This window comes from Pistacia vera, unplaced genomic scaffold (assembly GCF_008641045.1).
Source record: "Pistacia vera cultivar Batoury unplaced genomic scaffold, PisVer_v2 Contig906, whole genome shotgun sequence".
In the NCBI taxonomy this organism is placed as follows: Eukaryota; Viridiplantae; Streptophyta; class Magnoliopsida; order Sapindales; family Anacardiaceae; genus Pistacia; species Pistacia vera.
In genome coordinates, this window is record NW_022196786.1 from 277,501 (window position 1) to 304,138 (window position 26,638).

The following is a 26,638-nucleotide window of genomic DNA, read 5'->3' on the forward strand; positions in this document are numbered from 1 at the left end:
CTTAAGCCTAGAGGTTCTTCCACCCATCAAGCCGGTCTTTTGGGTTGGGCTCTCCCTTGGGTTTAAGTTCCAACATCACATCCCATTGTGATTATACATTTCTATTTTTAAAACATTAATGATAATTAGGTAATGTTATTTGTACAAACTTTTTGTACAAAAAAAGTCTGTATAAACGGACGTGACACATCACAAAGCATGCCATGTGGTATTGGGACTCATGTAACTTAATGTCACATTAATGTTATGTGAACCTCATATCACGTGACACTCACACAGTGTGCCACGTCAGTTTGTACAAACTGTCTTTGTATAAAGAGTTTGTACAAACAGCATTACCCATGATAATAATATTTGATCTTCCATCAGCCGAAGAAATCCTAACATCTTATTAGGCTACAGTTGCTGTAGCAATGTTACATTCCATTTATGTCGACAATAATCAAAATCTTTCAAGAACATCTACAAGAGTGTTTCTGTATCATGGTTTCACCATAGTCAAATGGGAAAGTATTTAAGTGGCTTGAATTTCTTGTAGTGTACGATCCTCGGTCTCTGGTACTAAGAATGCAACATATAGGACTGCTGAAGCACAAATACCACCCAACATGAAAAATGTACCCGCGAATACGAGTAGCCAATACATAAATATTTGCATGAGTATAAAAGGCGAGCAACAAGGAGAGGATGAGAAGCAAGGGTGGCGTGGCGAGGGGTATTTAGTTACCAGATGTATTCCATTGCATCATAAATTGAAAGTATAAGTAGAAAGAAAAGCGCAGAACCAGTGAACTAAGGTCACAAGGCTTCCTGCTGAACCCTTGATGTTTATGGGAAATATCTGGAATGCAGCTCAATGACTTATTAATCAGTTCCTGTGAATAAATTTGTGAAAAGATGTGGAGTGTGCTGAATGTTAGGGGTATCGGTTCCGAGTATCCTACATTTTTTGAAAGAATCCGAACTGGCGGGTTTCAGTTCCTCAAAACCTGAAACTAATATTTTTAAACTTGGCTTAGCCCGGTCAGTTTAAGCAGTTCCACTGGGACCTAGCCGCCGAGCTAGTATAAAAATCAGGAATATGCATTCACCCTGTATGACCCACGGTTAGACTGGAGTCATTGTAGTTGATCATCGTTCCAACCAGTTTTGAGGTAAAACCGGATGAAGGCAAAATCTCGGTTTTCAACCCCTAAAATGCTAAAATTGATTTTTTTTTTTTTTTTTTTTTCCACACTTCTTCTTCGTGCATCCTTCAATTTCCAATTCTACATCTTGAATCTTCATTCTTCACTCTAAAGAAGATTGAACCCAATCCTAAATCTCAAACAAAGCCAACAACCGAAGAAATAGAAGAAAGCATGAAATTCTGGCACCTTCTTCAATCTCAAGCAGAGCTAGATCTCACCTTCTTCGTATTCTTCATCATCAAAATCCAATTAAAATCTCAATCAAAATCTTATTTGTTTCTATATACTTCCAGGCATATAACGACTAAAGAAATAGAATCAATAGATCTTCAATCTCGTAGCAGAGCCATATCTCACCTTCTTCTTCTTCATCAAAATCCAACTAAAATTTCAATCAAGATCTCATTTGTCTCTATAAACTTCCAAGCATACAATAATTGAAGAAATGGAATAAAGCTTTAAAATTCTGTCAGCCAAGTAAACAGACCTTACATACTTGCGTGGAGTTTCATTGAAAATTGTACTAGAAATCATTTTTTAATCGAAAATGAAATATATTTTTTTTATTATTTTGAGTAGCATTTTTTAAAAAATTGAGTTTGAATTATCATTACTTTGAATTTAAAAATGTGTTTGGTATGATTATTTTTTAATTCTCTATATTTGTTAGTTCAGTAAACATTATCTATAATAAAAGTTTTAAAATTAATAAAAATATACTTATTCATTAATTAAATGTCGGTTGTCAGAAATTTGTGGATGGGTAAAAATATTTTTATTAATCTATAAATTTTTATTATTAACGGTATTTAGTTAAATTAACGGATCTATACTACTAAAAAATTTAAATATTTTAAATTAAATAAAATATAATTAAATTTTAAGAATAATAAAATAAACCGCCAGTTTTAAGCAGATAGGATGGAAATAATAAAATAAACACATCCCGATTATTTTCACTTTCCATTATAAAAAAATATGACTTCTCTTTTACTATTTTAACAAAAGGTGTTCCATATTAAATAACCTTATCTTCATATCTTCGGTGCAAGACATCTCGTATCACCGTCATTTATGAATTTTCTGATCAATTACTTTATTTTGAAAACAATCATTCTCTTTTTGAATTCTTACTTTCGGTTTATTTATTTGAAAACATCTTTTTTTTTTTTTTAAATATAGGACATATCATATTCATCACGAATCTGGTTTAAAAGATTTAAATCATGATCAGATCAGTTGTCGGACAATCATAAAAGTTTGACGATAAAAAATATATCACGTATATGACTCAATCGAACCAATAGCATCAGATTCTAATCATTTTTCGTCATTTAGGACAAATTTTAAACCACCATTGATATGATTGTAGAATCTGATAATTATGAGGTGAGTAAATATGTTTTTGTTAATTTTAAAAATTTTTTTGAAAGTGTTTCAATCATGAATTAATAAATTTAAAGAGTTTTAAAATAATTAAATATAATTAATAATATTTTTAATAATAAAAATAATTATTTGTAAAATAGACTATAGAGAAGAGTAAAAAAAGACATACCCACCAGCTCAAATAAAACCTAATTTAAATAGATAGAATATAAATATAATAACGAACACTACACCCTCATTTTAATGTCGATTAAAACAAAAAAAAAAAAACAAAACTTCTCTTTAACTATTTAAGTAAGAAGGTGTTCCATATTAAAAAAACCCTTATTTTATATATGTCATATACCAGACTTGTCAAGGACATGTGATTCACCGCCATGTTATGAATTTCCTGATCAATACTTTATTTGAAACAATCATTCCTTTTTTACTTTTGGTTATTTCTGGAACACTTCCTCTATCTTTTGTTTGTTTTTTTTTTTTTTTTAATAAGAACATGTCATTCACCTATAACAGCCCCCCGCATTTATGATTTTGTCAATACGTTTTTTTTTTTTGAAAACAAACAATCAACTTTTTTAATTCTACTTTCGGTTATTTCTGAAAACATAACTTTTTTATTTTATTTACTTTATTTTATACCTGTGTTAGATGGTACAACCACAAATATATAAAAGTTTTTTTGGCATTCTGATACAAGACACACTAGGTCAACCCGCCGGTCAAACCGGTTGGATGGGACTAGGCCTTTGACCGGGTCAAGGTTGGACCAGATTTTAAAACATTGTTAGAACTAAATTCGGTTCAGATACATGGATGAATTTATACCCCTTTCTTTAAAAAAAAAAACAATATACCGCCAAAAATTACAAATATTAACCTTAATAATTAAAAAATTATAAGTAATCCCAGTTCCTATACAGGTATCCAGATCTGGTTCCGATTCTGTTCTAGTTCCGATTAATACATAAGAACCAAAACCAACCAGAAAATTCTCGATTTCCAATTTCTAGAACTAAACTGAACCCTAATAAGGTCGATTCCAATTTACCTAGAACCGAGAATAGGTAACCACGTTAGTGTCCTATTATACCATTACACCAGGTGCTCACCCTTATAAATAGAATAACATACCTCAGATATTCATGACATTACTACGGTCTTCCTTGGGATTCCTTTAGCAGTTATCAGTCAAGAAATGTCTTGTTAATATACGTTCTTAAGATTATATAATTTATTCATCTTGTATGTTGAGTCAACTGTCTTAGAAACAAAAGTTAAGGTTAAATAGGGTTCGTTCGAATCTTCAAAAATATGGTATTTGTTGCTTAAATAATTTTCATTACGACTAAAAAGCAATGAGTGTTTAATATTGGGGGGGAAATATTTGTTATTCTTCTAGAATTAGAGATTATATGAGACAAGCAAGAAAATGTGTCTTGGTTTACATTAACACATGAGGAATATTTTCATGTAACGAATATTCGAAATAGGAATATGCCACATAGTCTTTGCATATATAATTTGTTTCATTCATGTTGACCATATGATATCTCATAGATTTGTAAATATATAGGTGCTATTGTAATATGGAGTAATGTGATCACTACGACGAAAAAATGAGACAAAATCGTAGGGATTCCGGAACAGTCATGAGATACGAGTCTGTTGTGAAACTGACTTTGACAACATGCAACAAAATCTTTACATGATGAATGTTATAAAAAATAACTTTTGACAATTCTTTTAAAACAAAAAAGAAATAGTGTTCAGGCCAGCTGTGCTTCATCAATTTAATCAGTATAAGGACTAAACACTAGGGGTGTTCAAAAAATGCAAAAACCATGAACCGCAACCGAAAAACCTGTTACCCGAAAAAAAAAAAACGTTCGGTTACGGTTCGAAAAATTCAAAAAACAGAATTTTGGTTCGGGTTAACCGTTCGGAAGAAATTAGAAATGGTTAACGAAAATCGGTTTTCTAAACTGGTTTTCAAATACATTATAGATATATATAATATTTGAAAAAACCAGTTTAGAAAACCGGGTATATAATATATAAGTAACTTAGTAACATAAATAAATTAAGTAACTAAACATAAAATAAATCTCTTAAGCAGCAATCTAAAATCCCAACCCAAATTTTTTTTCTTAGTTCCCAATGTATTGTCTATATTTACAATTAAATTTAGGACAAAATTAAAAAAAAAAGGGGAAAACCAGTTCAAAACTGGTTTTCCCTAAAACCGGTTCAGGAAAATTCCTGAACCGAAAATCCGGTTTGGTTTAGAAAAGTGGTTAACCGCTTTTGAACACCCTTAACTAACACAGCAATCCACCACCATAATCACGGATATAGTCAGAATTTTTAGTGAGTGGGTTCAAAACATTTAAGTTAATAAATTTATAATAAAATTTTGTGAGGCCAATATGAATTTAAATGAGATCAAAATTGTAAATATTATAAAATATAAAGCCTTTCCTAATTTTTTTATATAAATTTAAACGGGATCAAAATTGTAAATAATATAAAATATAAAACTTTTTTTTTTTTTTTCAAAGTTTTAGTAGATTTAACTAAACCCATATGTTATAGTGTGTTGCGTCTTTTACCATGATCACCTATTTAAATCCTGAGAGCATGGGGATTACGAACCTAAGACTTTTTGACAACATGCAACAACGTAGATCTTGAAACAAAATCTTTACATGCTGAATGTTATAAAAATTAAAATAGTCTATTGCAAGGCATCTTGCCTGTCAAATAATATATATATATATATATATATTTTTTTTTTTTTTTTTGAGTGTTAGTTAGGTAGTTGAGGTCTTAAAATCAAAGCGGTTAAACACAACTTTCTTATATCTCTAATGTCTGGGGATCGAGCAAAGAGTCGGTAGCCTTAAAGAGTTAGTCAACTCTTTTTCACTTAATTTCTTTACCAAGATTCTACGCAAAGATCGAATAGCTTCTTTGATTGGAGAAGTACGAAACCTAATGAGTATGTTATTCAAATGGCTTACGCAAAGTTTGAAAAAGAACCTTATCCGAAAAATTAAAAAGTCTAATGACATGAACTGGATTTGTTTCTTCTTTGAAAGGTTATAAATATTTGTTTGTTCATCATTTTCAGTACCTCAGATACTCAGTTGTAGTTTCTCTCTTAACTGGGTGCACTCTTGGAGGTTGTATCCTATTTGGGATGTTTATTGCATGTGATTACATACATTCATCTTAATAATTTGTTTTTGTTCCTTGTCTTTCATGAAGAAAGCAAGAGCTAAGAAATGGAGAGACAAAACCTGGAAGAAGGACTGCAAGCAACTTTGCTTGAATCAAAGCGTAATGGCACCGGGATCGATTGCAGCAACACACAGTCGCTGTCCCTGCCGCCACCGAGCAGTTCATCTGTCACCGGGATGCTTGTGTTTAGCACCTTGGTAGCTGTGTGTGGCTACTCCTGCTATGGATTTGCTGTAAGTATATACAGGACTTACTACTTAGGAACGTAAATGTTAGTTTATGTTCTTCAAACATGCGTGGTCAGAACAAACATGAAAATTCATGATGGGTATAAAAGACCTCGCACACACGCTCACAGTATATAGTAGCTGGTAATTTATTTAGTTTCAGACTCTTGTAAAAATAGGTGACCTTATGAGCATGGAAGTATTCCATTAGATTACCGAGCCTATTTTTCCTTGCAGCAGAGTTTTCGGCGTCATGATCCACAAAAAGTAAGCCAGTAGGATTGAATTTAAAACATGAGAAGGTTCACATCAATTGACTTTACAGAAGAGGAGGACTTCGTATGAGCCCATTCTAATTCCTCCCAAGTCCAAAATGTTGTTCAAGTATTAATTGGACAGGTTTGGGTAATTCGAACAGTGGATCTTTAGGGGTTTAGTCCAACCCAATATTTTGGGCCACTCATCAATAAGCCTCATATGTGCATTATTTCATCGGGTGGTAAATAGACTATCTCTATCCAAGTTATGAAAGCATAGCATAACTTTGACTAAAATCAATGGTCTTTTGACTCTTTTCCGATTGTTTTGCAGGTGGGTTACTCATCGCCTGCTGAGTCTGGCATCATGGAAGAACTGGGCCTGTCTGTTGCGGCTGTTAGTACTAATTGTTTCAGCTTCTCCATTATTGCCTTTGTTTCCTTTCAAAATTAACAAGCATAAACATTATTGCTTCTTCAAATTTAAGGCAATGCTACATATATATCATCTTGTTTATCCTGGTCAATTTTAACATTGTATCAACTTATAAATTTTTCTGCATTGGATTGGATTATTCCCTTGTTTATTTTCATGCTTACCTTAATGATTAATTGTGCAGTATTCAGTTTTTGGTTCAATAATGACTGTTGGAGGAATGCTTGGTGCCATATTAAGTGGCAGGATAGCTGATATATTAGGCAGGAAACTTGTAAGTATTATTTAAGTTTCTCTTATCCATAAACTTAAACCATTCTTCTCCATTATGTAACTTGTTGATCTTATTAAGCAGGCTATGCTGTTCTCTGAAATATTTTGTACCCTTGGCTGGTTAGCTATAGTGTTCGCCAAGGTTTAATTCCTTTTTCCCTTCTGTCCTTTTTCATAACCATTTTTCTACACTAGTGTATCAGTAAGATGATTATGAAATTGATCTATAATTCTTGTTCTATTGCAAGGATGTTCTGTGGCTGGATTTGGGAAGACTTTCTATAGGTTTTGGCGTTGGACTTATTTCTTATGTGGCAAGTTAACAAATTAATGCTTTTCATTTCATATTTGATCATTTAGTTGTGTCACCGAATGACAATTGCATTCTTTTTTCCAAAACAGGTACCTGTATATATTGCAGAAATAACACCCAGAGATCTTCGAGGAGTATTTACTGCATTCACTCAGGTAACAAAAACAGTAGTAGAAACAATTCAATCAATAGGTTATTTGTTGGATACATGCAGAGTTCTAATTTTTTTAAGTGTCCAGTTGATGAATACACTCGGCTTTTCACTTGTATTCTTCATTGGAAATGACATTTCTTGGCGCACATTGGCTCTAGTTGGTAATAAATTTCCCTGCTGTATTGTGTTACTTTAATCTAAAACTTCAGTCAAAGATACTTTGTTCTCATTTTTCTCCAGGTGCTACTCCATGCCTGTTGCAAATTGTAACTTTATTTTTCATTCCCGAGTCTCCTAGATGGCTGGTGAGTTCAATTCAGCTTTAATGTTGGGAAAGCAGTTTGATATAGGAGTTCTAAGTACAAAGGACAAGTGCATATATATATTATTTGCAGGCAAAGGTTGGTAGAGAAAAGGAGTTTGAAACAGCATTGCAGCGCCTCAGGGGAGAGACTGCTGATATTTCTCAAGAAGCAGCTGATATTAGAGTATATTTTCCACTTTTTATCTTTCTAATGTAGAATTCAACTTCAACTTGAGGTAATTACAAGTATTTTTCATTGGTTTGTAGGAAAATTTGGAAACCTTTCACCAGGGCTCAGGAACTAGATCTTTGGAGCTGTTCCAGAGGAGATACATAAATTTTCTCATTGTGAGCCTATCAAATATATCTACATCTGTCACCTATCATTTTCATGATTTTCCTAATATTTCCATGGAATTAAAAATTTTTAGATTGGAGTTGGCCTCGTGTTCCTACAGCAATTAGCAGGAGTTAGTGGTATGACATATTATGCTGATAGTATATTCGAAAAAGCTGGTAATTATCCTTCAGGTTTTGGTTACTGATAATATGACGTACAGGAAAAGAGATTTTTAATTCAAATATCTGATTTTTTCCATAGGTGTTTCCACTAGCCTTGGAAGTACATTGGTGGCTATTGCAGCGGTAGTCACTAGACTCTTAGTTATAATCAAATCCAGATTCTCCTAATTGTATTTCTTATATTTGTATACATATATTTTGGCAGATTCCAGCAACAGTTGTTGGAGTCCTATTAATGGATAAAGCAGGAAGAAAACCACTCCTCCTGGTTGGAATAGCAGAAGAATTTTTTTCAAACATTTTATGTTGTTCATCAACAATTCAATAAGCAATGTTTACCAAACATTTGCAGATTTCAGCTGCTGGAATGTGCATCTGTCTCTTCCTTATAGGATTGGCATTCTGTTTCCAGGTTTACCAAATGTTTTAAACACCATTCCACTTCTCTCATCACTATCTATTTTGCTTCTTGTTTTCACAAATCACAAGCCTTCTTGTTTTTAGTGTCTTCTAAACATTTAGAGTACTTTGATGGACAGGGAATTCCCCACTTGGAGCACTACTCTATTTTGGCGCTATTTTTGGCCTTAAAATGTAAGCCATCAAAAAACCTAAATTCAAGCTCTTGCTGATTTCGTGATATTATAATTTGCTAAAATCTCCATCAATTCGAGCAATATATCAACAAATTGTGTGTCAACTAATCTCTACGACAACAGGTAATATCTAGCTAACTCTGTTGGCATGTCAGGAATTCCGGGTTATAAGTGCCGAGGTAAATAGCTTTCATTCGAGACCCCGTATCATTATGAAATTTATGCATGGAATTTAAGTTAAACAAGGTGATAGCTATATTCAAGGAAGTATTTCTATTTCAGATATTCCTATGAATGTCAAGGCCACAGGTGGAAGCCTGGTGACCTTTGTCTGGTCGCTCTTGGGTTATGACTACACTTCAACTTTATGATGGAATGGAGCTCTGCAGGTTATCCTTCTCTCTTTCTCTCTTTCTCAAAAGCCTCACACACACATTGGTTAGAAATAAATGCTCAGAATTTACCACACTGCTGCAGGAACATTTTCATTTTCAGGAGTTAACTTGGCAATGTTATATTCATAGCAAAGATGGTCCCGGAGACTAAAGGACGGACGCTAGAGAAGAAATACAGTCAACAATTAGTACTTCTTTTCTGTGATAAGATAAACATATACCAGAATTAATATGGTAAAATTGCACTTGGTGTATCACATCACACTGACAATATATTTCTATTCCGAAACATTTACGATAATTATATGATTTTCATTAGCTTAAAACTATGGTTCTTTTACATTTAACAAGCATAAACATTATTGCTTCTTCAAATGTAGGCAATGCACAATATATCATCTTGTTTCTCCTGGTCAATTTTAACATTGTATCAACTTATAATTCTTCTGCATTGGATTGGATTATCCTAGTTATTTTTATGCTTACCTTGATGATTATTGTGCAGTATTCAGGTTTTGGTTCAATAATGACTGTTGGAGGAATGCTTGGTGCCATATTAAGTGGCAGGTAGCTGATATATTAGGAGGAGACTGTAAGTATAGTTAAGTTTCTCTTATCAGTAAACTTAACCTTCTTGTCCCTTATGTAACTTGTTGATCTCATTAAGGGGCTATGCTGTTCTCTGAAATATTTTGTACCTGGTGGTTTGCTATAGTGTCGCCAAGTTTAATTCTTTTTCCCTTCTGTCCTTTTTCATAACCATTCTTCTACACTAGTGTATCAGTAAGATGATTATGAATTGATCTATAATTCTTGTTCATCGCAAGGATGTTCTGTGGCTGGATTTGGGAAGACTTCTATAGGTTTGGCGTTGGACTTTTTCTTATGTGGCAAGTAACAAATTAATGCTTTTCATTTCATATTGATCATTAGTTGTGTCACCAATGACAGTTGCATTCTTTATTCCAAAAAAAGGTAACCGTATATATTGCAGAAATAAAACACCAGAGATCTTCGAGGAGTATTTACTGCATTCACTCAGGTAACATAAACAATAATAGAAACAATTCAATCAATAGGTTATTTGGTGGATACATGCAGAGTTCTATTTTTTTTAAGTGTGACAGTTGATGAAACATTCGGCTTTTCACCTGTATTTCTCATTGGAAATGACATTTCTGGCGCACATTGGGTCTAGTGTTAAAAATTTCCCTGCTGTATTGTGTTACTTTAATCTAAAATCAGTCAAAGATACTTTGTTTCATTTCCTCAGGTGCTAATCTATGCCTGTTGCAAATTTAACTTTATTTTCATTCCGAGTCTCTAGGGGCTGGTGAGTTATTCAGCTTTAATGTTGCGAAAGCAGTTTGATAGGAGTTCTGAGTACAAAGGATAAGTGCAATATATATTTTGAGGCACAAGGTGTTAGAGAAAAGGATTTGAAACAGCATTGCAGCGCCTCAGGGGAGAGATGTGACATTTCTCCAAGAAGCAGCTGATATTAGAGTATATTTTCCACTTTTATCTTTCTAATGTAGAATTCAACTTCAACTTGAGGTATTACAAGTATTTTTCTGGTTTGTAGGAAAATTTTGAAACCTTTACCCAGGGCTCAGGAACTGATATTTGGAGCTGTTCCAGAGGGGATACACCAATTTTTCCTTGTGAGTATCAAATATATCTGAATCTGTCACTTTCATTTTCATGATTTTCCATATTTCCATGGAATTAAACTTTTAGATCGGAGTTGGCCTCTGTGTTCCTACAGCAATTAGCAGGAGTTAGTGGTATGACATATTAGCTGATAGTACATTCGAAAAAGCTGGTAATTATCCTTCAGGTTTTGGGTAATGATTATATGACGTACAGGAAAAGAGATTTCTAATTCAAATATCTGATTTTCCATAGGTGTTTTCACTAGCCTTGGAGGGCATTAGTGGCTATGCAGCGGTAGTCACTAGACTCTTAGTTATAACCAAATCCAGATTCTCCTAATCGTATTTCTATTTTTGATACATATCTTTGGCAGATTCCAGCAACAGTTGTGGAGTCCTATTAATTGATAAGCAGGAAGAAAACCACTCCTCCTGTTGGTGGAATAGCAGAAGAATTTTTTAAACATTCATGTTTCATTGACAATCAATAAGCAATGTTTACCAAATTTTTCAGATTTCAGTGCTGGAATGTGCATCTGTCTCTCCTTATAGGATTGGCATTCTGTTTCCAGATTTACCGAATGTTTTAAACATCATTCCATTACTCATCACCATCTATTTTGCTTCTTGTTTTCACAAATCACAAATTCTTGTTTTTAGTGTCTTCTAAACATTTAGAGTACTTGATGGACAGGGAATTCCCACTTGGAGGACCTCACTCCTATTTTGGTGCTTATTAGCTTATTGGTAATCCATCAAAAAAACATAAATTCAATGCTCTTGCTGATTTTTCGTATATTATAATTTGCTAAATCCATAAATTTGAGATATTATCAACAAAATTGTGTGTCAACTAATCTCTACGACAATAGGGTAATACTCTAGCTAACTCTGTTGGCATGTCAGGAATTCCTTGGGTTATAATGTCCGAGGTAAATAGCTTCTTCATTCGGACCCCGTATCATTTATGAAATTTATGCACATGAATTTAACTTAAACAAGGTGATAGCATATATTCAAGGAAGTATTTCTATTTCAGATATTTCCTATGAATGTCAAGGCCACAGGTGGAAGCCTGGTGACCTTTGTCAGCTGATCATGCTCTTGGGTTTGACTTACGCTTTCAACTTTATGATGGAATGGAGCTCTGCAGGTTATCCTCTCTCTCTTTCTCTCTTTCTCAAAAGCCTCAGACACACAATTGGTTAGAAATAAACGCTCAGAATTTACCCACTGCTGCAGGAACATTTTTCATTTCTCAGGAGTCTTGGCAAATGTTTATTCATAGCAAAGATGGTCCCGGAGACTAGGACGGACGCTAGAAGAAATACAGTCAACAATGTACTTCTTTTCTGTGATAAGATAAATATTACCAGAAGTTAATATGTGTAAATGCACACTGGTGGGTATCACTCACACCTGCACTATTTTTCTCCTTTGATAATTTTTGTTTTCCCTTGCTCAGGAAATTCTAACACCTTACGTTGGATACTTCCGTTGTTGTCTGCACTGTTTCACCATATTCATTTTGGAAAATGCTTAATGAATGCTTTCTTCTCTAGTGTGGTTCTTGGTTCCCGGTACTAAAAAGGCAACAAATAGGACACGCTGAAGCACAAATACCAGCCAATATGAAAAATGTACCTGCGAAAGAGAGTAGCCAGTACATAAATTTTTGTGCGAGTACAAAAGAAGAGAGCAACAAAGAGAGGATGAGAAGCAGGGGTAGGGTGATGAGGGATGTTTAGTACAGCTGCACTCCATTGCATCATAAAATTGGAAGTGTAAGTAGAATGAAAAGCACAGAACCAACGAACTAATGTCACAAGGCTTCCTGCTGAACCCTTAATGTTTATAGGAAGTATCTGGAATTCAGGTCAATGGCTTGTTGACGATTCCTGTGAATAAATTTGTGAAAAGATGTACAGTTCGATATAACACGTCTCAGATATTATGACACTTTTATCCCTCCCATGCCTAATTGGTTAGCAACATTATATATACCCTGAGTGCAGATGTGATCTATCAGTTATATTTGTACAATCTGATATATTTCAAAACGAAAGATGCTAAAAAATATAGTAAATAAAATTCAGTCGGAAAATAGCCTTGTTTGGATAAGAATTTGATTGAAGCTATTAACAGAGGTGAAACAAGCATGATCAATCATTGGTCAGCCAGTCAAAAAAAACCAATACTGGTTAACACACAGTTGAAGTTCTGAGTAGAAAATTAGGCTTGAACTAAGTGGACTTGAAATTCAATCATACAAAGTCAACTAACTTTAAAATCAAAAGCAACCACAGATGGAAACCAAAAGGTGAGAACAACCAAAACAACATACGTCATGAGAATCACCATCATCAATGCTGTTAGTTGGTGACTCTGTTTCAGGAACTGAGGACCTTGGTAATAGTCCTTCTCCATGCTTTCCTCCCATGTCTTATTTTCTTGAAAGAAAAAGAAGCTTGTGTTGATGAGTTGGAATGATCTCCAGTGCATTCAGATCAGCACATAGTCCATCAATATGCCATTCTTAGTTGTTTTAGTATATATTATAAATTATAATAAAGATCTGTCATGGTGATGCATCTTGAATTCTGAAAATTCAATTTCCTGAAACATTAATATTGATCCACATCGACATTGGAAGTATCTAAGTCAGTCATTAACATATTTAAACACATGTTGATTATAATTAGTAATATCTATTTGAAACATTGGGTTCATCACAAGGCTTGACTGTGAATCCCAGCATTTAATCTAATATATTGCAGACTGTGAAATGGAAGGTCAAAAGCTCCATTTTAATAAATTCAAGAACCTTCATGCCATACAATATCTGTACAACATATCACAAAAAAGAAAAAAGAAAAAAAAAAAAAAAAAAAAAAGAACAGGGAACCAAACATGTAAGAGATTTCATGCCTCAAAGGGAATTAACACAATATTTCTTCTTATTGAAGGATGATAAATCATTTTTAGCACACATTGCTTCTTTTAAAAAAAAAATCCGTGACAGTAAGCAAAGCAGTTTTTGAGTACAAAAAAATAGCAAATCACACATTTTATTATTTTTTGACAAAATTGTCCAGAGCTTCCAAGGCTAAGATCACTTCAGCAAGCTTTTCTCTTTATTATTTCACCATACTCATTCGAGGAATACGTAAGTGATGCTTGAATTTCTTCGAGTGTTCGGTCCTTGGTTCTCGGTACAGAACTGCAACGAATAGAACAGCTAAAGCGCAAATGCCGGCAGATATGAAAAATGTACCTACCGGAGAGAGCGCCAATACAAATATGGTGTGTAAGTATAAGAAGATCAACAAGGAGAGAGGATGGAGAAGCAGGGGTGTTAGTACCAGGGGACTCCATTGCATCATAAAATTGAAAGTGTAAGAAGAAAGAAAAGCGAAGAACCAACGACTATTGTCGTGAGGCTTCCTGCTGAAACTTTGATGTTTATAGGAAATATCTGGAAGCAGCCCCTTACTGATCAGGTCCTGTAAATAAATTTATGAAAAGATGTAGAGGTGCTCAATATAGTCACATACATACCTCAGAATTATGACACTTGGTACCTGCCATGCCTAAAGACATGGCAATATTATAACCCTGAGAGCAAAATTTAGTATCTATTAGTCACGTTTGCTAAACTGTGTTATTAAAACTCTTCCAAAGATGATGAAGATAGAATGAATAAAGATCTGTAAAAGATGTCCAATTCCTTCTACACTAGTATAAGATCTAGGGGAAAAAAGACAGAAGAAGCATAAAATTTACATTGCTCGTAATCAGGCAAAGTTCACTATATACAGTGCGGAACAGTATTTACAGCAAAAACATCTGAATAAGCTGATAACTGTAATTGATACTTAAGGTAAAAATTACAGATTATTACCATCATGCAAACGTATACCATCACAGGAGTGACATTTTTGAAAGGGTGAAAATCCTACACAAAAGAATTTAAACAAAATACATTATAAATATGAAGACCGAATTGCGAACAAATTTAGAAGAGTAGAAGTTTCTAAAACCTGCACACAGAGTGCTAATGCCATTATGAGAAAACATAAGCACATTCCACTGTTAGAAACCTGCAGTCATAAAATAGTCACCATAAAATTGTTTTCCAACTGAATCAGTAACTTATAATGAACTGTTTGCAAATTTTACCAAAAGAAGGGGTCGTCTTCCAGATTATCTATAAGTAGTGTAGATACACAGGAAGCTGGAATCTGCAAAACAATTTCACATGCCGAATATTGCAAAGGAAAAGAATCCCACATGTGTTTCAGAGTCAAATACCAGAATTATAGCCATTGATACAGTTCCTAAGCTGGTTGAAAAATCTGTAGCAAATAAAATGCTGCTCATTCATCATTTCATTCAATTATAGATACTTTTAGCAATGAATTTTATTTTTTACCAGCTTCTTCAAATATTGAGCTGGCATAATATCCAATTGCAGTTGAACCTCCTAACTGTTGCAAGGCCATCAGTCCAACTACATCTGAAAATATAAGCCATACAGAGCTCAGAGGAACAAATACATCCACTAGGGGATTATCAATTATCTAAATACAGATATAGATACCAGGACTCACCAGGAGTGAATAAGCATATCTTCGCTGGAACATGTTCAAAATTCCTGCTTCCGAGTCCCTCTCAAAGGTCTTTGTATAATCCTGTACAACAGTGGGATCATCAGTTTTGTTTTACACCAGTTAGGTATGTTGAAGTTGAATCCTTTTGGTAGAAGAGGAAGACACGATGAAGAAGAAGAGAGAAGAGCGAGGAAGAAGGCATGGCCAAAGAATTTCAGTGTTTAAATAAAACTGAATTGCGGTTATTTTTAAATTATGAATTTGAATCCTTTTAACTGCTAAGTGTAGTTATTTAGTTTTATCCCTTTAAAACTATAAAAAGGGGGAATGTTAAGTATGGATCGAAGAAATAAATAGTAATGTTTTTCTCTTCCATAGTTACAACATGGTATCAGAGCTCTTTTTTTCCTAAGGGACTGTGGGAGATGAGTTTGGAAAAGACACTCCAACAGACAAATGAGAGGAGAGCCATTCTACAAAAATTGGATGGAAAAGAGACACTCAACCAGGAGATTGGAGGAGAGCCACTCAATAGAATAGATGGAAAAAGAAGACACTCCAATAGAAGATGGAGGAGAGCCATTCCAATAGAGATTGGATGGAAACGAAGCACTCCAATAGAAGATTGGAGGAGAGCCATTCTAATAGAAGAATGGATGGAAAAGAACCACTCCAACAGGAAGATTGGAGGGGGCAGGAGTCAACATGTTTGGCAGCAAGATGGCTGCAAGTTTGTTGAAAAAGCCATGAAAGGCCATGAAGTGAAGAACAGCTTTGGAGTCACTACCAAAAAGATTCAAGGACGGTGTTAGTTTGAATCCTTTGGTAGAAGAGGAAGACACGATGAGAAGAAGAGCGAGGAAGAAGGCATGGCCAAAGAATTAGTTATTTTAGATAAAAATGAATTGCGTTATTTTTAAATTATGAATTTGAATTTCTCTTAACTGCTAAGTGTGTTATTTAGTTTATCCCTTTAAAACTATAAAAAAGGGAATATATAGTGATCGATTGAGAAAGATTGATAATGTTTTCTTCCTCTTCCATAGTTACAACAAGGTACAAAATCTTCCAAAACATATTTCTGTCTGTTGATGAGAACACATAAAATAAGTTGGAATAAAATTACTTTGATGTCAGCTGCTCTGAGGACATCAGCATTCTTTCCCCTAAAACTCTGTAGAGTAGTTTCTAACTCTTTCTCTCGTCCAATCTTGGCCTGTAGAAAAACGAAGATGTTAATTTAGTTGTTTTTAATATGTTGAGGAATTCGAAGAAAATAAGTTTAGCACACATGTTTTTTTTTTTTCCAAAAATATGTCTATATTGCCCGAAAAGAATATTTAAATTCTTTAATAGGATTTACCAGCCATCTAGGAGATTCTGGTATGAAGAATAAGCCGAAAACTTGCAATAGACATGGAACAGAACCTGAAATGAAATGAAACGGAAATATTAACAAATTCTTATGCGTACCTAAAGCTTTAAGATAATTTCCTGCAATAAACATTTGAATGGCTAGAAGTTACCAATAAAGGCCAGTGTGCGCCAAGAAACAATCGTTCCAAGGAAAAACATTAATGAAAAGCCACAAGTCATCATGAGCTGCGTACTTGACAAAGTGTATTCCTGTAAGTATTTGGTTGAATCAATAACACTAAGTTCTGCAATGATTTAAATGTACCTGGCTAGCTTGTGTAAATCCTCCCCGAACATCCTTTGGGGTTATTTCAGCGATATATATAGGTACCTGTATTGATAAAGTGATATAAGGGCTTTCACACACCTTACATGAGAATTGAGCTACAATGAGATTGTTAACAACTCTTACCACATAAGCAATCATTCCAGCACCAATCCCTGTTGAAAGTCGTCCGATATCAAGCAACCAAGCACCCTTTTTCAGCATTAAAATGAAACAAACAGATAAAAATCAGATAGAGCAGGATTGTAGTTGATTCAAACATTGATCCTTTTAGAATCAATTCAAACTAGTGACACAAGCAGTAAGATAGCAAATCAAATTAACCATAATTATTGTGGGAAGGGAGAGAAGGGAAAGATAAGAAACCTTTGAGAATGCTATTGCAAGCCATCCAAAAATGCAGAGTAATTCGGACAACCACATTGTCTGCTTTATAGGAAGTTGAATGAATACTATTAACAAAGGTTAAAAGTGGTAAAAGAGGAAAATTTTTACTAGAAATTCGTAGTGTAATATATTAACTTACTCCTTTTCGACCGATGAGATCAGGTATAATCCCATTCATAAATGAACCTATTATTCCTCCAACCGTTGTCAGTGAACCAAAAACTGAATACTGCATAGTAAAAAGAGAAGAGAGATGGTCAATTATATGGAGCATGATATACCTGCAAGTATAATGAATGAAAGATAATGAGTTCGATTTATCAAGATGATTCACTTAATAATGGTCAATTGGTGTCAACCTTTCCTTGAACATTTCATTATTAATTATAGTTTCTTTACACACAAGGTAAATCATGGCCTATGTTTTGTTCTATGGTTGCCTTAATTTAACATAACGGTTGCCCTATGTATTGATGTGTGTGTGTGTCTGTCCAAGTTGTGATTTTACTCTTGGAAGAAATAGCTTACTGCAGCCACAGAAAGTTGCAGGTCTTCCATGATTCCAGATTCAGCAGGTGATGAATATCCTGCCTGCAAAGCCATAATCAACCATTCGCTCAGTCAAGAAAACCAATCTGGTAAACAGTGGCCTAGATTATTTTTTTTAGCCATTTAGAGCTTGAAGTTCTAAGGAGAGAATTTGGACTGAATTGACTTAAAATTCCGTTGTACAAAGACAACAGATATACAATGTGGTCCTTTAATACACTATATTTAGTTTATGCAAACCACATTACATTCTCAGAATTTTAATGAACAATTTTCCCTTTTATGGGAAAAAAGTATATCATTCCCATTAATTCAGAGCTCAAATTGATGGCCAAATAAGGATATAAAAGTTATGCTGTTAACCTGATAATTAATGGTAGTACACTTACTGTACATCCGTAAGCAAATGAACCACAGATGGAAACCAAAGTGCTGAGAACAACAACAGAAGTAACAGAAGAATCACCATCAGCAATGCTCTTAGTGTTAGACTTTGTTTCAGGAACTGAGGACCTTGGTAACAGTCCTTCCTCCATGTCTTATCTTCTCTGAAAAAAAAAGAAGATTGTGAAATGAATTGGATTAATCTATTTTGTGTTACGTTTTTCTTATTTATGCTGCATGTTATGCATCTTTTTTCTTTTATTTTTGTGTATTGATTCCTTTTTATTGTAAAGCTCATTACCCAAAAAAAAAAAAAAAAAAAAATTATGCTAGCCGATCTGATGGTTCACCCTCTGTCACCACTACTTTGTGTATCACGTTTTGAATAGCTGTAAATGAGTTGAAATTAATTATTGGTACCATTGATTATTGTCGTTATACAGCTCGATGTACCTGTTGATTGAGGTTAGCTTTTCATTTACGTATTTGTTTGTGCAATGTAAGAAGTAAAATTTACCAGAGATTTTGTACTACGGCCATTGCAATTATTTTAAATTACATCTCACTTATGAAATTATTGCAATTATTTTAAGTTTCATGGATACTGTGCACCAACTATTTGTAGTATTTGAAAAATGGGATGTTTAATTGAATTCTAATTTCATAAAAACGAAAGAATTTGTGACATATCATGAGGCTGGTAAATTTCCGTTGATCATAAAGTCGCCTGCCTTGCTTTGCAATGACCCTACTGTCTGTGTCATATCAGCCAAAAATCTACTGATAAAGCAGAAATTAGGACAATTATTGTGTACGCATTAAACTTTGCAATCCACTAACTGAGCTAAATTATTGCACCATCAACTTTACCAATCTCAAACTTGTTAGGATCGAGATGACGCAACAAAAAATATACTTTAGAGATAAATAAATAGGAATAAAATCATACCATACAAAGAGATACGATATTTATGATATTTATGTGGTTTGGCATAACCCGCCTATATCTACGGATGAAAGAAATTTATTATAATTTCATGAACACAATATATAAGAGTACACAATACCATATACCTGATATATAAATAATAGAGTAGAAACAGTCATAGTTTTTAACCATGCTTAACCCAGTACCTAGAGCTAAAACAATCATAGTTTCTAAGACACTCTCTCCATGATGCTTAATAACCTTTATATCAAATACCCTATGTTCTCACATTCTCTCATAACCTTGAATTGATTCTTACTCCTATAGTTATAGATAGCATATGAGACATTCTATTTCTAATAGGATTTATATTTTAATTCCTAATAGGATTTTTAAATTCTATTCCTATTTACAATTGTATTCTTTATTAAATAGTTTTCTTAAAGACATATAATTTTACATGGGAACAAATAGGAAAGCGAGCCATAATATCCCAACAAAACTCTCATGTCGTGCAAGTATAAAGAAGATCAACAGGAGAGAGGATGAGAAGCAGGGGTGTTTAGTTACCAGCGGGACCCATTGCATCATAAAATTGAAAGTGTAAGAAGAAAGAAAAGCGAAGAACCAACGAACTATTGTCGTGAGGCTTCCTGCTGAACCTTTGATGTTTATAGGAAATATCTGGAAGCAGCCCAATTACTTGATCAGGTCCTGTAAATAAATTTATGAAAAGATGTAGAGTGTGCTCAATATAGTCATACATACCTCAGACATTATGACACTTGGTATCCCTCCATGCCTAAAGACATGGCAATATTATACCCTGAGAGCAAAATTTAGTATCTATTAGTCACGTTGCTCAAACTATGTATTTAAAACTCTTCCAAAGATGAAGATAGAATGAAGATCTGTAAAAGATGTCCAAATTCCTTCTACACTAGTATAAGATCTAGGGGAAAAAGACAGAAGAAGCATAAAATTTACATTGCTATGCTAATCAGGCAAAGTTCAATATACAGTGCGGAACAGTATTTCAGCAAACCATCTGAATATAAACTGTAATGATTACTTAAGGTAAAAATTACGATATATTACCATCATGCAAACGTATACCACCACGGGTGACATTTTTGAAAGGGTGAAAATCCTACACAAAGAATTTAAACAATATACATTATAAATATGCAGACCCGAATTGCGAACAAATTTAGAAGAGTAGAAGTTTCTAAAACCTGCACACATAATGCTAATGCCATTATGAGAAAACATGAGCACATTCCACTGTTAGAACCTGCAGTCATAAAATAGTCACCATAAAATTGTTTTCCACTGAATCACTAACTTATAATGAACTGTTTGCAATTTTACCAAAAGAAGGGGTCGTCTTCCAGATTATCTATAAGTAGTGTAGATACACAGGAAGCTGGAATCTGCAAAACAATTTCACATGCCTGAATATTGCAAAGGAAAAGAATCCCACTGTGTTTCAGAGTCAAATACCAGAATTATAGCCATTGATACAGTTCCTAAGCTGGTTGAAAAATCTGTTCAATAAAAATGCTGCTCATATCATCATTTCATTCAATTTTATAGATACTTTTAGCAATAGAATTCTTATTTTTTTTACCAGCTTCTTAATATTGAGCTGGCATAATATCCATTGCATTGAACCTCCTAAGTTGCAAGGCCATCAGTCCAACTCCAATCTGAAAATTAAGCCATACAGAGCTCAGAGGAACGACTACATCCACATAAGGGATTATCAATTACCTAAATACAGATATAGATACCAGGACTCACCAGATGAATAAGCATATCTTCGCTGGAACATGTTCAAAATTCCTCTTCCGAGTCCTCTCAAAGGTCTTTGTATAATCCTGTACAACAGTGGAATCATCTTTGTTCTTACACAGTTAGGTATGTTGAAGTTTGAATCCTTTTGGTAGAAGAGGAAGACACGATGAAGAAGAAGAAGAAGAGCGAGGAAGAAGGCATGGCCAAAGAATTTCAGTTTTAAATAAAACTGAATTGCTTATTTTTAAATTATGAATTTGAATTTCCTTTAACTGCTAAGTGTAGTTATTTAGTTTTATCCCTTTAAAACTATAAAAAGGGGAGTATTATGTATGATCAAGAAGAAATAAATAGATAATGTTTCTTCCTCTTCCATAGTTACAACATGGTATCAGAGTCTTTTTTTCCTAAGGGACTTGTGGAGATGAGTTTGAAAGATACTCCAATAGACAAATTGAAGGAGAGCCATTCCAACAAAAATGGATGGAAAGAAGACACTCACCCAGATTGGAGAGAGCCATTCCAATAGAAAATTGGATGGAAAAGAAGACACTCCAATAGAAGATTGGAGGAGAGCCATCCAATAGATTGTGAAACGAAGCCACTCCAATAGAATTGAGAGAGCCATTCCAATAGAAATTGGATGGAAAGAAGACACTCCAATAGAAGATTGGAGAAGCCATTCAATAAAGATTGGAAAAGAACCACTCCAACAGGAAGATTGGAGGGGGCAGGAGTCAACATGTTTGGCAGCAAGATTGGCTGCAAGTTTGGTTTGAAAGGCCATGAAAGGCTGTGAGGGAGAACACGCTTTGGAGTTCGCTACCAAAAAGATTCAGGACGAGTGTTGAAGTTTGAATCCTTTTGGTAGAAGAGGAAGACACGATGAAGAAGAAGAGCGAGGAAGAAGGCATGGCCAAAGAATTAGTTATTTAGATAAAACTGAATTGCAGTTATTTTAAATTATGAATTTGAATTTCTCTTAACTGCTAAGTGTAGTTTATTAGTTTTATCCCTTTAAAACTATAAAAAAGGGAATATATTATGTATCGATTGAAGAAAATGATAGATATGTTTTCTTCCTCTTCCATAGTTACAACAAGGTACAAAATCTTCCAAAACATATTTCTGTCTGTGATGTAGTACACATAAAATAAGTTGGAAAAAAATTACTTTGATGTCAGCTGCTTCTTGAGAAATATCAGCATTCTTCCCCTAAAACTCTGTAGAGTAGTTTCTAACTCTTTCTCTCGTCCAATCTGGCCTGTAGAAAAACGAAGATGTTAATTTAGTTGTTTTAATATGTTGAGGAATTCGAAGAAAATAAGTTTAGCACACATGTTTTTTTTTTTCTTCCAAAAATATGTCTATATTGCCCGAAAAGAATATTTAAATTCTTAATAGGATTTACCACCATCTAGGAGATCTGGTATGAAAATAAGCCGAAAACTTGCAATAGACATGGAACAGAACCTGAAATGAAATGAAACGGAAATATTAACAAATTCTTATGCGTACCTAAAGCTTTAAGATAATTTCCTGCAATAAACATTTGAATGGCTAGAAGTTACCAATAAAGGCCAGTGTGCGCCAAGAAACAATCGTTCCAAGGAAAAACATTAATGAAAAGCCAAGTCATCATGAGCTGCGTACTTACAAAGTGTATTCCTGTAAGTATCTAGTTGATCAATAACACTAAGTTCTGCAATGATTTAAATGTACCTGGCTAGCTTGTGTAAATCCTCCCCGAACATCCTTGGGGTTATTTCAGCGATATATATAGGTACCTGTATTGATAAAGTGATATAAGGGCTTTCACACACCTTACATGAGAATTGAGCTACAATGAGATTGTTACAACTCTTACCACATAAGCAATTTTCCACACCAATCCCGTTGAAAGTCGTCCGATATCAAGCAACCAAGCACCCTTTTTCAGCATTAAAATGAAACACAGATAAAATCAGATAGAGCAGGATTGTAGTTGATTCAAGAGCTCTGCAGGTTATCCTCTCTCTCTTTCTCTCTTTCTCAAAAGCCTCAGACACACATTGGTTAGAAATAAACGCTCAGAATTTACCACACTGCTGCAGGTACATTTTTCATTTTCTCAGGAGTTAATTTGGCAAATGTTATATTCATAGCAAAGATGGTCCCGGAGACTAAAGGACGGACGCTAGAAGAAATACAGTCAACAATTAGTACTTCTTTTCTGTGATAAGATAAATATATACCAGAACTTAATATGTGTAAAATTGCACTTTGGTGTATCACATCACACTGACAATATATTTCTATTCTCAAAACATTTATGATAATTATATTTGATTTTCCTTTAGCTCAAGAAATTCTAACACCTTATTAGGCTACAGTTGTTGTAGCAATGTTACATTCCATTTATTGGAGTTTCTGTATAACTGTTTCACCATATTCATTTTGGAAAATGCTTTAATGATGCTTTAATTTCTTCTCGTGTACGGTTCTCGGTCTCCGGTACTAAAAAGGCAACAAATAGGACAGCTGAAGCACAAATACCAGCCAATACGAAAAATGTACCTGCGAAAGAGAGTAGCCAGTACATAAATTTTTGTGCGAGTATAAAAGGAGAGCAACAAAGAGAGGATGAGAAGCAGGGGTAGGGTGATGAGGGATGTTTAGTTACCAGCTGCACTCCATTGCATCATAAAATTGAAGTGTAAGTAGAATGAAAAGCACAGAACCAACGAACTAATGTCACAAGGCTTCCCGCTGAACCCTTAATCAGGTCATTGGCTTGTTGATCAGTTCCTGTGAATAAATTTGTGAAAAGATGTACAGTTCGATATAATCACGTCTCAGATATTATGACACTTGGTACCCCTCCCACGCCTAATTGGAAAATAGTCCTTGTTTGGATAAGAGTTTGATTGATTGCTATTAACAGAGGTGAAAAGTAATCAAAAAGGAAAAAATGATCAGAAATTCAGGTTTTAATAGAATAACTTACACCTTTTCGACCGATGAGATCAACCATTGTCCCTTTTGTCAATGAACCTATTATTCCTCCAACTGTTATCATGAACCAAATACTGAATACTGCATCGTGAAATGAAAATAGAAATGAAATGGTCAATCATATGGAGCAAAACATATATACCACACAGAAGTGAAGTGAAGCGAATTGATTTGCATGTGTATCTAGGCATGTGCATGCATGAAGTTGCGATGTTACTATTGAAAGAAATAGCTTACCGCTGCCACAGAAAGTTGCAGGTCTTTCATGATTCCAGATTCAACAGGTGAGGTATATCCTCCCTACAAAGCCATGATCAATATTTAGGTCAATCAAGAAAAACCATTCTGGTAAACACAGAGCTTGAAGTTCTGAGTAGAAAATTAGGCTTGAACTAAGTGGACTTGAAATTCAATCATACAAAGTCAACTAACTTTAAAATCCAAAAGCAACCACAGATGGAAACCAAAGTGCTGAGAACAACAACATAAGTAACTGAAGAATCACCATCATCAATGCTGTTAGTTGTTGACTCTGTTTCAGGAACTGAGGACCTAGGTAATAGTCCTTCCTCCATGCTTTCCCTCCCCATGTCTTATTTTCTTGAAAGAAAAAGAAGCTTGTGTTTGATGAGTTGGAATGATCCCAGTGCATTCAGATCAGCACATAGTTCCATCAATATGCCATTCTTAGATTGTTTTAGTATATATTATAAATTTATAATAAATGCATCCTGTCATGGTGATGCATCTTGAATTCTGAAAATTCAATTTCCTGAAACATTAATTAATTGATCCACATCGACATTGGAAGTATCTTTAAAGTCAGTCATTAACATATTTAAACACATGTTGATTATAATTAGTTATATATCTCATAGTGAAACATTGGGTTCATCACAAGGCTTGATCTGCTGAATCCCAGCATTTAATCTAATATATTGCAGACTGTGAAATGGAAGGTCAAAAGCTCAATTTTTAATAAATTCAAGAACCTTCATGCCATACAATATTCCTGTACACATAATCACAAAAAAGAAAAAGAAAAAAAAAAAAAAAAGAACAGGGAACCAAACATGTAAGAGATTTCATGCCTCAAAGGGAATTAACAACAATATTTCTTCTTTATTGAAGGATGATAAATCATTTCCTTAGCACACATTGCTTCTTTTAAAAAAAAAAATCCGTGACAGTAAGCAAAGCAGTTTTTGAGTACAAAAAAATAGCAAATCACACATTTTATTATTTTTTGACAACAAATTGTCCAGACCTTGTCCAGCCTTCCAAGGCTAAGATCACTTCAGCAAGCTTTTCTCTTTTATTATTTCACCATACTCATTCAGGAAGATACGTAAGTGATGCTTGAATTTCTTCGAGTGTTCGGTCGTTGGTCTCTGGTACCAGAACTGCAACGAATAGAACAGCTAAAGCGCAAATGCCGGCAAATATGAAAAATGTACCTACCGGAGAGAGCAGCCAATACAAATATGGTCGTGAAAGTATTAAAGAAGATCAACAAGGAGAGAGGATGAGAAGCAGGGGTGTTTAGTTACCAGCGGGACTCCATTGCATCATAAAATTGAAAGTGTAAGAAGAAAGAAAAGCGAAGAACCAACGAACTATTGTCGTGAGGCTTCCTGCTGAACCTTTGATGTTTATAGGAAATATCTGGAATGCAGCCCAATTACTTGATCAGGTCCTGTAAATAAATTTATGAAAAGATGTAGAGTGTGCTCAATATAGTCACATACATACCTCAGACATTATGACACTTGGTATCCCTGCCATGCCTAAAGACATGGCAATATTATAACCCTGAGAGCAAAATTTAGTATCTATTAGTCACGATTTGCTCAAACTGATGTATTTAAAACTCTTCCAAAGATGATGAAGATAGAATGAATAAAGATCTGTAAAAGATGTCCAAATTCCTTCTACACTAGTATAAGATCTAGGGGAAAAAAGACAGAAGAAGCATAAAATTTACATTGCTATGCTAATCAGGCAAAGTTCACTATATACAGTGCGGAACAGTATTTACAGCAAACCATCTGAAATAAGCTGATAACTGTAATTGATACTTAAGGTAAAAATTACGATATATTACCATCATGCAAACGTATACCACCACAGGAGTGACATTTTTGAAAGGGTGAAAATCCTACACAAAAGAATTTAAACAATATACATTATAAATATGACAGACCGAATTGCGAACAAATTTAGAAGAGTAGAAGTTTCTAAAACCTGCACACAGAGTGCTAATGCCATTATGAGAAAACATGAGCACATTCCACTGTTAGAAGCCTGCAGTCATAAAATAGTCACCATAAAAT

General features: G+C 34.2%; 4 protein-coding genes across 7 annotated transcripts in view; 2 read left to right on the forward strand and 2 right to left on the reverse strand.

Annotated features, from left to right (window-relative positions):
• Positions 1-23,646, forward strand: part of LOC116119771 (sugar transporter ESL1-like) — a 54,254-nt gene extending 30,608 nt beyond the window's left edge. The window contains exons 1-9 of one of the 4 annotated variants that reach the window (XR_004126441.1): positions 8,054-8,134; positions 8,218-8,302; positions 8,388-8,431; positions 8,514-8,576; positions 8,661-8,720; positions 11,649-11,701; positions 11,827-11,886; positions 11,994-12,107; positions 23,405-23,513. Coding sequence is in view for 1 of the 4 variants with exons in the window: in XM_031405701.1 (XP_031261561.1) it covers positions 23,405-23,529 (125 nt within the window). In the remaining 3 variants the exon portion in view is untranslated. Of the gene's footprint in view, positions 1-8,053; positions 8,135-8,217; positions 8,303-8,387; positions 8,432-8,513; positions 8,577-8,660; positions 8,721-8,847; positions 8,869-11,648; positions 11,702-11,826; positions 11,887-11,993; positions 12,108-23,315; positions 23,377-23,404 lie in introns of those variants that run through there. The other 3 variants (XR_004126442.1, XR_004126443.1, XM_031405701.1) reach the window with 3 other exon arrangements.
• LOC116119781 (sugar transporter ESL1-like) lies at positions 5,696-12,071 on the forward strand. Its single transcript, XM_031405715.1, has 18 exons — positions 5,696-5,764; positions 5,850-6,055; positions 6,641-6,703; positions 6,927-7,016; positions 7,098-7,157; positions 7,264-7,329; positions 7,418-7,483; positions 7,568-7,643; positions 7,723-7,787; positions 7,878-7,970; positions 8,054-8,134; positions 8,218-8,302; positions 8,388-8,431; positions 8,514-8,576; positions 8,661-8,720; positions 11,649-11,701; positions 11,827-11,886; positions 11,994-12,071. Exons 2-17 carry the CDS (start codon positions 5,867-5,869, stop codon positions 11,837-11,839), a joined length of 1,167 nt encoding a protein of 388 aa, XP_031261575.1. The 5' UTR covers positions 5,696-5,764; positions 5,850-5,866; the 3' UTR covers positions 11,840-11,886; positions 11,994-12,071.
• LOC116119776 (sugar transporter ESL1-like) lies at positions 14,855-18,799 on the reverse strand. Its single transcript, XM_031405711.1, has 15 exons — positions 18,592-18,799; positions 18,182-18,244; positions 17,793-17,882; positions 17,633-17,692; positions 17,393-17,458; positions 17,246-17,311; positions 17,091-17,166; positions 16,928-16,992; positions 16,691-16,780; positions 15,561-15,645; positions 15,387-15,470; positions 15,266-15,309; positions 15,134-15,195; positions 14,995-15,054; positions 14,855-14,909 (listed from the first exon to the last, which is right to left on the reverse strand). The coding sequence occupies exons 1-14, from the start codon at positions 18,736-18,738 to the stop codon at positions 15,018-15,020; spliced, it is 1,035 nt and encodes a 344-aa protein (XP_031261571.1). The 5' UTR covers positions 18,739-18,799; the 3' UTR covers positions 14,855-14,909; positions 14,995-15,017.
• Positions 23,647-25,454: 1,808 nt separating the features above from the next.
• LOC116119789 (sugar transporter ERD6-like 5) lies at positions 25,455-26,573 on the reverse strand. Its single transcript, XM_031405717.1, has 5 exons — positions 26,550-26,573; positions 26,410-26,463; positions 26,058-26,117; positions 25,856-25,970; positions 25,455-25,708 (listed from the first exon to the last, which is right to left on the reverse strand). The coding sequence occupies exons 1-5, from the start codon at positions 26,571-26,573 to the stop codon at positions 25,638-25,640; spliced, it is 324 nt and encodes a 107-aa protein (XP_031261577.1). The 3' UTR covers positions 25,455-25,637.
• Between the last annotated feature and the right edge of the window lie 65 nt (positions 26,574-26,638).